At 47.5% G+C, this 13,811-nt stretch overlaps 1 protein-coding gene and 1 long non-coding RNA gene across 3 annotated transcripts in view; one reads left to right on the forward strand and one right to left on the reverse strand.

Moving 5' to 3' along the window:
* Nucleotides 1–11,847, forward strand: part of tei (irregular chiasm C-roughest protein teiresias) — a 237,642-nt gene extending 225,795 nt beyond the window's left edge. Inside the window, exons 10-11 of the mRNA XM_018036867.2 lie at nt 6,340–6,518; nt 9,470–11,847. Of these exons, the coding sequence (XP_017892356.1) occupies nt 6,340–6,518; nt 9,470–9,703 (413 nt within the window). The 3' untranslated portion in view covers nt 9,704–11,847. The remainder of the gene's footprint in view (nt 1–6,339; nt 6,519–9,469) is intronic.
* Nucleotides 11,247–13,811, reverse strand: part of LOC113465225 (uncharacterized) — a 20,930-nt gene continuing 18,365 nt past the window's right edge. For both annotated transcript variants that reach the window (XR_003390066.1, XR_003390067.1), the window contains one exon: nt 11,247–11,332. This is a non-coding gene — a long non-coding RNA (uncharacterized LOC113465225). The remainder of the gene's footprint in view (nt 11,333–13,811) is intronic.

The following is a 13,811-nucleotide window of genomic DNA, read 5'->3' on the forward strand; positions in this document are numbered from 1 at the left end:
CATATAATCCATTAACTAGTAAAATATCAGTGTTATTCGGTATTTGCTTTGCGCAAGCTGCGGGAACACCGACAGCGGTGGTAATTGGAATAATATCAGAGGAAACTTGGAATTCATTAAGTTCGTCAATACGGAGAATATTTAATTACGCGATATTATTTCACGTTCTAAGTGTCGTCAAATATTATGCCACGTTTCATACGCAGCCGGATTCCGTGAGCGTTAATTCCGGTCGACGTTCAAACGTTCATTGACCGAGGCTAATTTATCCTGAGCGTTTTTCGGCTACGTAAAATCGAATGACGGACGCATCGAGGATCTAATAAAATGTTTCTGTCGCTTTGATGAAGGATCAACGCAACCGAGCAGCAAATTCGTGTTTGAACATCTCTCTTGGGTTCCGCGTAAGGCACATATTAAACGTACGCTAAAATTAGAATCTCATTCATAACGGGACGACAGCCGCGCGTGAAAATTACACGTACGACCCTTACGTCCCTCGTAGTTTCCGCGCAATAAATTTCCGCGGATCTCCTCGGTCGAGTTAAGAACGAACCGCGACGTTCTCTCTGGCCGAGCTCATCCGTCAAAAAGAGCGAAATAAATAAATAAATGAGAGGAGAAGAAGAGAGGACGAGAGGGGAAACCGGGGAATCCTCCTTCGATTCGACGACGGGACGCGAGTATTTCTCCTCGTTACGGTGGATTCCACCCTTTCGGGGCTCGACTAACTGGCGAGCTTTCGATTAATCGCCGGTGCAAAAAAGAGCGAGAGAGACCGGAAGGAACGAAGAAGGTGAGACAAAGAATGGGAGTAAGTGGTGGGTGGAGAAGGACGGAGGAACGCGCAACGGCGCGGAAGAGAGAGACTGCGTCCTCTTGTAAATGTACGAGGTAACAACCGGCGGGAAACGGACGGAAGTGGAATTGATAGCGGTGCAACCAAGGGGAAAAAACGTTCACCGCTTCGCGGGGATGCTTCCGTCGACGCCGAGAGAAGAGAGGAACAGCTACGCGGCGACGGGGAAGACCCGTAGGACCGACGGACGTCGAACAATGCCACGAATTTCGCGCGGCCGGCTCGGAGCGTCGAGCCGAGGCGAGCGGAAAAATCGTTGCGACGATAAAGAGCAGGTTGCAATTACTAGAGTAAAATAGGAATTGTGGAGAAAAGAGCGTTCGTTTGATGAATGGAAATAAGTAATGAGAAGGAGGCGAGTTCCGGTCGAAGGACGTGACCATTCTTCTTATGATAATGCTCTAATTGTCCAAGCACTTAACCGTAGACGTCTACCTGCAGTTTTATACGATTTCTTTCACGCACCCCTTTGTACATCTGTCCCATTTCGGTCGCGATCCGTCCAAATAATTCCCAATTAGATATGATCAAAATTCGTGAATTTTTCGCTTTATGATAATAAACGTTACCGCGTTCAATTTTCGCGGTGCACACGCGACGCGAAAAAAAAAACTGGGCATCCCTCGAAAACGGGCTAGCCTTTAAACGAGAATTCGCCGCAACCCAAACAAAGTTGTTCCACCGGCAAAATTGCAAATTAACCCTTTTCTCCGTGGGGAGTCGGTCTCCGCAAAGTAAGTTGCCTCCTTTCGCGGCCGCCCGTTGCATATCGTTCGAGGTCCCGGAAAGAAAAACGACCAAGTCGCGAAGTCACCGGGACGACGCGATGCCGGCGGACAGTGTCGGTGTTAACTTAGGACAAATTGAAAGCTCGAGTGGCCGGCCCGACCCCCAATTTGTCTTCCCGTTTGTCTACGTGCCCTACGTTTACCCGAAAGAACGACCAACTCATTGTTCGCTCGTTCGAAGATAAAAAAAAAACACAGAGAGAGAGAGAGAGAGAGTTGAACGTCGGATCAATTCTCGACTCCGCGGTGAAAGATGCGGGGGCGTTTCAACGAATATCAAGAACAATGCGGAGATAACCACGGTCTGTGCGCTTACGCCTTGAAACAATAGCGGTGTCCTGCGAACATTATCGCACGTTTTGAACGGGCGTTGATTCTTATCGCGTCTGGGTACATGTAACCAAGTGAATCCTCGCACGGATAACGTCAGAACTTTCCGGGATATATCGTCCCTCCCGCCGGAGCAATCTCGAACTCGCAGCATCCCTTTGCCTCGCCCCTCGTTCGTTTGAAGAAGCTCGATGCAATACGGAAGATCGTTTGTGGTCTCCTTAATTCTGCATTAACAACCAAGTTTCCTCGAATGAATTAAATGGATTAAACGAATGGAACGAGAAACGTAATCTCCCTCCCTTTGTTCAAATTGCATCGTCGTTTTTCTTTGTCAAAGATCGGAGATCGAGCCAATCCGTTGTTTAACTTCACCAAGAGAACTGGTTTCTTCTCCATTGAAATTAAATTGTATCACCGACGAATTCAAACGCGATTCATTGTTCCTATCGCGGGAATATTTTCCGTTACGCATTTACGTCGGTCAAAGACGCGAGCCTCTCGACGACACAAAGCAGGCAACGCGCAGTAGGTGAGTGCACTTACGCGCTCGATCCCGAGATTGGAAATTAATCGATTAATTAGCAAGCTGTTACGCGGCCTGCTCGGCCCCCGCGCAGAAGTAATTCGTTTCGTCCTCTGCGCGTTGCGTCCTCCTCCTCCTCCTCCACCTCTCGCCGGCAATTTCACGCACAGATTGCTTTTGAATCGAATAGTGTTTTCGAGAGTGGAACCAGCCGCAGTACCAGACGCCGTTCGAACGAGCGTGTTACGGCCCACGCTGTGTACTCCTTTGCCTGCTGCCAGATAAGCAAACGGGCCGGTTAGTAGAACGGGTCAACGCGTGATCAGACGAGTGATCGCAGTTTCGAACGTGAATTTATCCGCGACACGAGAGAATTATCTGCGTAATTTTATTTTAATTGCGGGTGTTAATCTGACGTGATTAATTTTTACCCGGCGTATAAAATCTGTGACGTCGCTCGGTTGTTCGGCGGCAATCATTTACTCGGCGATACGAGTTGTTAATGAGAGAGGCGTCCGCGAAGACCGTGGAAAAACAGTTTAATTAGCGGTAATGCCTTTGAACGCGATGGGGGCGGGACGGGACGGGACGTAATTTAAAAATTACATCGGCGCACGTATGCGCGCGGTCGACTAATCAGGGGATATTTAATGGTGACCCGCGGCCGGAAAAACGCGATGCAATTTGCAAAATTACCGGTAATAATATGGAGAGCGGAGCCGGGATTTTATCGCGATCGAAATCCCCCTTCGCGAGGAATGGGAATTGTTGTTGCCGGGGCGCGAGGTACCGAGTAATTAAACGTGCCATTCTTCAAACGATACGGTCGAACGCATCTCATTTCCAGATACGGCCTTCAAATTAGTCCGGGCGACTGTGTTAAAATAATCGCTCGCCTTTTAAACGTCGCGAATCCGCGTCTGCTGGTATCGTCATTATGGTAATAAATAAATATCGGGTCGTTGACCCCGTTGAATGACTCAAAGAAATATCGGAGATCCAGCGGGTGAAAAGTTTTCGATGACCGATCGAAGCTTCGATAAAACAAAGTACGACACGCCGTGGTCGTCGTCGCGTCGTCGGTGGGATTCGTTACGGTGACGGTGCGCCGGGGTGGTTCTTGTCGCAACTTTTTCCGCGAAGAAATGAATCACTGCGGCCGTCGCAGCCATTGCCCACGGCTCATTTAACATGCTAAGAGGTACTTTTCGGAAACACGGCTGCTCCCGGAAGTCGTCCCGGACGCGGAATTCCACCGGGCGGCAACGATTTTTGTCCAGTTTTTTCTACCATTCAGTCGTGCGCGACGACAGCTTCGTTTTTTCTCCTCCACCCCCGCTTGGACGCTCGTTCAGCTTTTCCCTTTCTGATCGTTAATCGGCCGATAATTAGGTCGATGCTTCACGAGAATCTACTCTCGTTCCTCGACACGCTTTTCAATCGCTCCATAAAACTTCCTATTGCTGGCTTTGCCCGTCGTCGATAGCAAAGCTCCTGCGAACGTAAAGAGATGAATCGATCGGCTCGAAGAGAATCGAAGACACATTACTTGGGTGTTAAATGTTTAACGATATCGTTTACGGACGGGAAACGCACGGGGCGTGTATTAAACGACGCCGTTTTTAATTCACGAGCTTCGAGATAAAGAGTCTCCGTATCGGCCTTTCAATTTATTCTTGGTGCCTCGGTTATTCATGGCCGAGAGTAGTTTAAATTATAATTAGAACACGGAGGATCTGAAGTTTCTTCACATTCTTAATAACGTTTTGCATAATGCATAGAGTCACCATGTGTGTCACGTGCGACGTCGGGCGTTATAAAAAATTCAGCGGAACGGGGCAACGGCGGCAGTTGCTCCGAGCTTCTTTTTACGTCCTCGTTCGCGTTCGCGACTCCGCAAGAATGTCCATAGGGACGCGGGAAAGGAGAACGAATGGCTTATTTCAGATTTTAAGATTAACATTAAACGGCGGAAAGTTTGAAACGGTCGCGGCGGCGGCGGCGGCGGTCGCCGGCTGGGAAACTGTTCGGAAATTTTACACGGCAGTTCTGCGGAACGCATTTACATTTCCGTCGGAACACATTCGAGCTCTGGCAACGTAAATTGCATTTCGGACTACCGAGCATCGCTACGAAATTAGCTCTGATCCTATTCCGGGGCCACGTTTCCCACTTCGCCGTCCGTTGATTTTATTAATCGTTTCAATTAAAATTAATGACGGGATTAACGCAGCCTTCCTCCGGCATCCGTAACTCCGACTTCAGAAACTATCGGTCAGTTGTTACAGTTGGCATAATTGAGTGCTCCTCGGTAACTGAGGCATTCGATTTTAACGCGGAAGAAATATCGTTAAATAAACGAACAAGTTTTAACATACGTTAAATAATAAGTAAAAGTTGTGTCAGGTTTCAAGCCATACAAGGCCAAAGAGATTAATAGACGAACGAGAAAAAAAAAAACCTAACTCAGATTTACAGGACAGAAATTAAAGGGAGACAATCGAATAACGGATATGTTCGAACGAAAACACGCGGTTCGTTTGGACTTTCGATATGAAAATTGAAAATCTGTAACAGGCACACTCGCTCATTCTCTCTCGAAATAGAGATCAACTTTTCAGTCCTTTCATTAAAACCAGTTATTCAATCCGAGCGATCAATCGATCGTTGTCGGTATCTAAAAACCATCGAAACTCTCCTACGATCTCACCGACAAATTCCACGACGAAGTTTCCAGTTGAAAATTGTTTGGTATCGGTTCATCTACATTTGTAGAAAATAAAAAAAAAAAACAGAGAGAGAATAGAGAGCCGAGCGAGCCTCTGACTCAGACGCTTCTGATGGCATCGAGCGTGGAATGCAGGTATTGAAAGAGCATAGATACGACAGGGATTCGATGGGTAAAGAAAGACAGACAGACAGACAGACAGATAGCGAGTGCCGTGTGCTTTCACCCTCGCCGTAGAAACAAGAGGCGCAGCCAAGATATTCCAGTAATTTCAGTCGTAGGAATATTCATGAGCAGCCACGGCCGAGTGTACTGTTCCGCTTCTATTCACCGTTGCAGATGGGCCAACCAGGGTCAGAAAGCTTGCTTTACGAAGCAGGAAATCCATGCAGATGAGAGCCGGCTAAAAGGAGAAACGGCGGGGGAGATGGAGGGAGGAATGGACAGGTTCGGGGGCGGCGTTGGAACGGCTGAAACAGCGAAAGAGACAGATTCGACGTGGCTAACCGGCCGGCAGCCACGCTTCAATTAGCCAAAGTGCAGCGACAAAGCTGCTGATGCGACATCGAGTACGCGGACGCGCTTCGTCCCGATAAGAATGGAGACACGTGCCTGCCGAGGCGAATTCCCAATGAACGGGAAGGTTGCTCTTTTCAAGGCCCGCTCGATTCCCACGTATCACAGTCGCCACGGATCTCTAAAGATTCTCCGAGAATCGTTACTGATGTTCTACAAACGTAGGCTTGTCAGGACGGTTCAATGACCTCCGGTTTTAATATATTTAGTAGACTCAGTAAAAAAAATCCTAGTCTCGTTCGATCGTTTTAATGTAGTGCACCGCTTAACGTAGAGATTTGTCGACGACGCGGCAAATACAGAGCGACGACGACAACATAATTTAACAGGAATTACGAAAGATTATGTCGTTTACGTACACGCGACGATATTTTCCCATTTAATAAGACGTAAAGCTCTCTGCGAGCTTTGTAGGTTGGCTCACCCTGCCGGAACCGAAGGGTGGATTTGTGACCGGGAAAAAGAACACTACGACTATATGTACATGCTCAGACGAAGGGTTAACCGCGTTGTTTGTAAATTTTTGTTCTAGGCCGACCCATGGTTCATCCGCCTGGTCAAACAGTGACGGCGAAGGAGGGCGAACCGTTGAAAATCGTCGTTGAATTCTGCGCCGAGCCTAAATACACCAAAGTGCTCTGGATGTCCGAGGAGAATGTCTATGTACCTGGTGCGCCCGCTAGAGACGGCGTCCAAGCGCTCGACGTCGAGGTAAGTCTTTCACTCGTTTACAATTAAGCACGAAGAAACCCTGGCAATGTTCCTTGTTTATTGTGTAATTTATATCTGCAAGTTTTCCTCATGTTACATTCCGATTACATAAGAAGACCAAGTTCGAAACGACAAGCCTTTCGCTCGGGCGTCTCGGGACGGTAAGAAATTCTTGTAACAATCGTGAAGAAAGCGAACGCAGTGGTCGGAACAGGGTCAACGAAGGGAGTGCAATTTAACTTTGAGAACAGTCGGATAGGTAGTAGCGAGTGGGCAATTCCCGTTCTCCAACAACAACAACAACGACAACAACAACAACAACAACCGGGGAACAAGAGTAACAATGAATTCGTGGCGCGCGGAGAGATGAGAATTATACTTTTATCGCGAAAGAGCCAACCGAAGCGTGATTTCTTCTCGACGGAGAAAGGAAAGAGAGGAAGCTGGGCTCGGTCAGAGACACGTGGAACGCTTGTTGCACACCGTGCAAAGATATAAGGGGAAGAGGGATGAAACGCGATACCGGATTCATACGCGGTGTGCCCGCCGCTTATTCCATTTCTGCTCGGTACGCGCCTTTATTCGCCTTTTTCCATTTTATTCCCGACCGACGGCCAGAGTCTAGGATACTGGATGGCTGCACAAAAGACGGATTAACCGTTTTCCCGAGGAATCAGGAATAACGATGAAACGCGTGGAAACCGGGAACAGAGACCGAGGGAAATGGGAATCGGATGCGCCGCCCGGAGAGAGCAAAGAATTCGACGTAGCTTTAAAGGGATTTGCTAATATACCCGCTCCACGTTTATTTTTATTAACTTTTAATCTCCTTTTGTTCGACGCCGGGAGAACGTTCTTAATTCGTTTCAACGGAAAACCGATTGTACTCGTTAATTCCGTTCTCGATCTTTTCACTTCCCCCGTCGTTCCTCCGTCGTTTCACATTTTTCCATTCGTCGTTTCGACGAGCTGCACGACGCACACTTACTACAATTTCGTTGCAAGTGACATCGAGATCTGAACGCGCAACTTTAAAAGACAAAAGTACGTTGATCTGTTTGTATAATTAGCCGCGGGATACGGAATTCCTTCGTTTCTGAACGCGACGCGGCGGGCTTATTAATTTTTCGTCGACGAAAGTTTCCGAGCAATAGTCGGCGGCTGGTATCGACACAGTGCATTGAAAATAGAATCTGGGTGAAAATAACTACGTTCACCGCAACACGTGCACGACCCGATCTCCGAGGTTCGCTGGTTCTTCGACCCCCGCGCTTCATCCACCGCTCCCGGGGAGCAGAGAGAGAGTACGTAACTCTCCGTCGAGGAGGAGCTGCAATTCCACGAATTAATTACCCGCCACTGCAGTCCCGGATAACAAGAGATATAGAGAAACGGAATAGAGGCAACGAGACGGAGTCGACAGGGGGGATGAATCACGTACTAACTACTATCAGTCGCGCTCTCGACGACCGTCGCAGAAATTTCGCTTGCAGTTCGCCGCTGCGGGGGTGGGAAACTTTCGATGAAATTTCCGGAGATCGACGGTTCTTCGACGAACGAAAGCAGCTTGAAATCATGGCGTCATCGCTAGAACTATCAAAATGACTTTATAAAAAGCAAGTAGTTCCAGTGTCAAAGAGTAGAGAAAGGTCAAGAGAAACACGACTCAGTGGCGAACGAGTCGATAATTAAATAGTTTCCCATAAACGAGGAAGGAGAGTGTCGAAACAGGAGACGAGGACTGCGTAAGGAAAGCGAACGGAAAGTAAGGAGGATTCGGTGTGGAGGTAGCTCGGGCGTCGAAGAAATTGAGATCGAGGTCTCGGGTGAAACGCGGGGGTTAAATGGGGCAAGAAACTGCGACTGCTTGCACGCGAAAAATTCGTGAGATTACGAACGACGTCTGCTTCGAATTGTGGCACGGTGATATCACCGGGAATCAGATTCAATTACGTAAATGTATATATTCCTCTTTCCTCTTCCTCCTTTTTGCTCTCGGTCTTTCTCCTGTTTAGTTGATCGAATGTAAATTAATTAAAAACCTATTGTTCGAATGCAATTATAGCTTTTTTGTATCGTCGTATCGTTTCCGATCCGTTACTTAATTTCATGATGAATTCGCGCTGGTTTCGCGCGAGTGAAAATTGAATTTAGAACTCTGTTCGATTGTGCCCCTCGTCAAAATTGGACAGTTTCCTTTCGATCGAGCTCGCTCTTTATTTTCTTCATCCACCGACCCGTAGAATCAATTATCCCATCATCAATTCTAAACTGTACCGATTCAGGACTCTATCAGGAATTGGTAGAAGAACCGGGATCAAAGTAGGGGGAGAGAAGTGAAAAATCCATTGAAAAGAGAGAACCGGAGACGGGAAAACTGTAGGGGAAAGAAGAAAAAACGACGGAAATGAGAGGTGATACGGGCAATTGAAGCGAGAATGCGCCGCGACGCAGGAAGTTTCAGGCTCTCCGTGGAAGTTTCGCGCGGGAGTTTAATCGTAAGCAGAATCGCGACAGATAAGAAAGACTCTCGCGGATCGACATTATCGGGTTTGCGAGTTAATGAACGGGATGGGTGGGGCGTAATAAAAACGGTTGGCCGTGGGCAAAAGATCGAACCGCTTCGGAATCGTCGCATTTAAACTCCGGCGAGAACCGATCTTCTTCCTACTTTCATTTCCATTTATCTCTCTGATTTCATTTACGTACACACAGTGTCCGTCGGTGTATGCTTTGTTTTAATCCCCCCCTGGCCTGGTTTTCGTTTCACCCGTCCGCTTCGCATGCCGCTGCACGCAAACACGAGAACACGTCGCAACAGACACGCACGCACACACGCTTCTCCTCCTCCGAAACTCGAATACGTTGACGAATGCTCGGCACGCAGACTTCTTGGTGGATCGGCACCGGATTCATTAATGGACGCACGTCTCTTACTATTTACCTTGCAGGACGGCGGCACGGAGTCCTGTTACAGAACGGTGCTGAACTTCGACACGATCCAGTGGTCGCACGCCGGGGAATGGTTTCTGCTTGTGCGATCGTCGGAAGGGATCGCGGACGCTTCCGTTCTGTTGAACGTGACACGGGCCTCGGAGTACAGTCACGCTCACTTCCGGTCAGCGAGTCTCACCTACCTATTGCTGTGTCTGGCCGTGATCGCCCTGCAGGACCGTCGTCGCTGAGACGTCTTCAGTTCCGACGTCTACAGACGCGGGTCGTTCAATGGGTCATGGGAGACGAGCGAATTTCCCTGATTCATCAACAATAAGCTTAGGGCGTAGGGGGAAGGTTCCAACGGCACTTGGATCACTTCGCCGGTTGTAAATAATAACTGTGGATTAAACTGGAGGAATAATGAGCAGAGAGCCAAGGGGGGGTGGTTATTATAATTAAAAATAACGGGGGGAACGTTTTATATATGTATATCGATGTGTTCTTGATTCGAGGCGAGACTCGATGACTATGCAACGAGAGAGCCCTGTTTATCATGTATCGGGAAGGAGTGAGCGCGCTTAAATGAGCAAGCCTTTTATCGGCGCTGTCGCTGCCGATGAACGATCGCGGGAGGCTTTCGGCGGCGGCGTTGATCCGGCCTCGACGTTCCTTAATCTTGGATCTCGTCGCTAAATTCGTTCTCCTTTTTCCTTTTCGTTCACGTCTTTCGGGGGCATTCTCGTGGTAAGATTTTTCACAACGTCGATCTTCCGCTCGTGTATTATTTCCTTAGGTTCTTCTGCTCGAGGCGAGAAGTCAGGTGGAAATTTTCATTCCGCTGCTGAATGTTCGGGGGGGCAAATGTTGCGTTTTCGTACACGTTCGGAACCTCCGGGATTAGAACCAGCAGCTGCGGCGTATGGTCTCTCTGGCCTTAAATAGAGAAAACCGCGCGGTCGAAGTAATTGAAAGATGAATATAATTACGGAGTAGAGGCGGGGGAGAGTTTGTAAATTAATGTTGTCGCGGTTACGCGGCTAGATCTATGTATTCCGTTTAGCCAGCAATCGTTTCTACGTTGAGAAACCGGTTTCAAATCAAATGCTGTAACGAGATTACGCGGGGCACGTGTGTAAATATTTGTATAGTTAATTCGTAAGGAAGTCTCGAATGGCACGCGGAGATAGGAGAGTGTCGAGCCACGAGGAGAGATTGTACACGCGTTAAATAATAGGAGACCAATTTTTTCATTCAGGCTCACTGAACGTCGACGGCTGCCAACGTCGAACTATGAATTAATTGTTAAATTGAACCAAAGATGAGATGTCTTGGTGTAAGAGAGGACCGGATGGAATTAACTATGTGTACGATTAAGAAAATGAAATAAGAAGAGATACAAAGGAGAATAAGTATTCCAGACGAGAGATAGAAGACGAGAGAGAGAGAAGGTATTTACATTGTTGTATATTATTTTAGGTAAGTAGCGTTTAAAATGAAACTAGCGGCGCGCGCGTGCGTGCGCGTGTATATAGTGATTGTAAAATGCATAGGCCGTCGTGCACCGATGGCTATGTATAACGAATTATACAGTGACGCTGTTAGAGATATATTTATTATTCGTTGATATATTTTTATAAAGTTTTATTTAGCCATAAGTTCTCGTTCGCCTTCCCCCTGGTACTACGTCGCTTGTTACCGATCGACGAAGCTTGTGAATCTTCTCCGATCGAGAGTCACCGGCGACGAACGATTTCAGTTTCGAGCGGAGTGCGTGTGTGTGTATGTCTCCAACGAAGATTGTAACGATAGAAATAAAAACGAAGCTCCTCCTGTTCCCCGGTCGACGTCCCGCAATTACACGTTCCACGATGCTCGTGCTGTAATCAAAGGAAACGAGAGACGAACAGAAGATGAAAGATATGAATGTGCAATATCGCTGTTCTCCGTGATGATCGTTCATTTTTTTTATCTCTCCGCGGCCGTCAGGTAAGAACGCAAGAGCGTCTCTCTTCGATCGTTCGTTCGAACGATCAAGATGAAGAGAGAAACGGTGTTGTTGCGTGCACACGTTTGTAAGCGCAGTGGTTCCTAATTTTCCCAGTGCCACCCGACTGCGATGCGTTTCGTAGCTTCGTACGTTCGTTTACGCCTAAATGCGAAAGGTCTACGGGCCCCGTCAACGATTCGTAGACGCGAGAACTAAATTACCACCGGTTCCTTTTTCTCATGATTTCGAGTTTTCATTCAACGAGGAAGAGAACGAAATACCCTTTTCTGTAATCCTATTTTCGTTTCGTTTTTATCGAATTGCTTAGGTGTTATAAATTAAGCAACGTGATGTAATCGTTGTACCCCATGACGCCTAAAAGTCCAATAAATGATATTTACAATACGCCACGATATTTTGCATGAATAAAATATCGCTTTTGATATCGGTTTACTTTTAAGATCGCAAAATGTTTCTCCTCGTTCTCGAGGAAATGAAAGGAAACTCGGGGGTTGCGATGATGCTAATAGCAGGGAAACCTCGACGAGCAAAAACGTACGTGTGTATTCCTTATTTCGCTTGGAACGCGGTGGGGCTTCGACGGGACGAAGAAGCTGTAGAAAAGAAAGAACGTCGGAAATACGCGCCTCGCCCGTTTCTTTCGCTCCATAAAAGTAAGTCACGGCATTTGCCTCTTGAAATATCCACGAAACGGCTTTCGACCCTCGCGTGTCCACCAAGTATCAACATTTCAAGGAGCGAAGCCAGAAGCTGTACTCGAGCGAACGCGACTCCGAACGTCGAGCCATTACGTCGTTATAATTTAAGAGAGGCAAAACTGTCGGTTCTCGACCGGAACGGGAATCTATCGGCTGTTCCGATTCCGAATTCTATGACAGCCGACAAACGGTGATCGGACATCGATGAGAGTCCGTCGACAAAATTGCCACGTAGAAATTAAGATTCGACGTTTTCCCGGACAGATTAAAATCTCTGCCGGGGAAAATTATGTTCGGGATTTTCGATGTTGAATCAGCGCATTCCCGTTCCCAGCTTTAATCTCGCCCGGCTACAGGAGCGAGAGCCGATCCTCCTAATACATAATGGATCCCCAAGGCCTAAGGGTGAAGGTTCGTCCAATCGGATTAATGGCGTCGGCAGCACTTTTCCCAGCTAAATAATGCTACCGGGGATTCGATGCATGCCGCCGACCCCTTCGTGACCCGTTTTCTCCTCCGGGTACACACGGTCGGCCCGCCCGTTCTCGAACACGTACACATCATCCGGCAATATCTTGAATTGCCCGTGATCGAGCATCCTGCGACCACCGCCACTCTCTCCCCGTAGCACTCGTTCGACGCTCCTATGTTAAATCTCCTCCTTTTTCCACGAAACGTTCCAAGAGGTAGAAAATAATAGAAAGTAAAAATACATATGTAGATGGAACTCGTATTTATTCTCTCGTCTGCTAGAATCGAAACGAAATCTCTTTGCGAAATAAAACGTATATCGTTAATATTCTTATCCAGCGATACTCGACTCCCATTCTTCTCCTTCGTCTTAAATACGTTTATTCGGACAAGAGAAATTCGTTCTCGCAGACGGGGGCGTCTTCGGTATTCTTTCCTCTTATTATAAGATTAAAAAAAAGGAGACGATTCAGCAAGATAGGGGATGGTACCCCGGGGACGTCTCTTCCTTAAGAAAACAAGTAACTATCTATTTTCGTAACAGCATTACTAACATTTATCTCGAGACTGCCGTTTCGCAGTTCCGCGGCAAAATCAAGTTCATCCACGGCAGACAATTAACAAGGGCCCCGGGATCTCTTCGGTGTAGCTATTTCACGGGGGAGCAGAAGGGTGGCTCGAGTCGAATAACGCCTACGCGAAGCCAGTAAATTACTCTTAACTTCTCCGAGGGTAAAAATTACGGAGTTGTAAGGCCAGAAACCGGGAGGAGGGCTTAAAACGGCACTGCGCCGCCCACCCCCCGACCCCATGAGGAACCATAATTCTCTCGCTATCTACACAGAAACTGCTCCTTCTTGCCCGCTCTCGAGGCTCGCGGGAGATCGCTCGTCATTTATTTATTTTTCCCCGTATCCGCTGGGACACGCGGCCATCAGAGAAATCCGCGAAAAATAGACCTAACGAGGGAACCGTCCTCGTCCCGATGAAATTCCGCAGATAATTCTCACATAAATGTTTCACGCGTAATCCCTTTGATCTGCGATCGTTCACGCTGGACCGATGAAATCTATGCTTAAGGATGTATTGGCTATACAGTCAATCCCAAACGTTTATGCACTTTAGAAACGCATTTTTTAAAAAGAAATTAGACGTCGGAAGAACATTGCTAATAATAAA

Source organism: Ceratina calcarata, unplaced genomic scaffold (assembly GCF_001652005.2).
Source record: "Ceratina calcarata isolate Rehan_Ccalc_2016 unplaced genomic scaffold, ASM165200v1 scaffold106, whole genome shotgun sequence".
In the NCBI taxonomy this organism is placed as follows: Eukaryota; Metazoa; Arthropoda; class Insecta; order Hymenoptera; family Apidae; genus Ceratina; species Ceratina calcarata.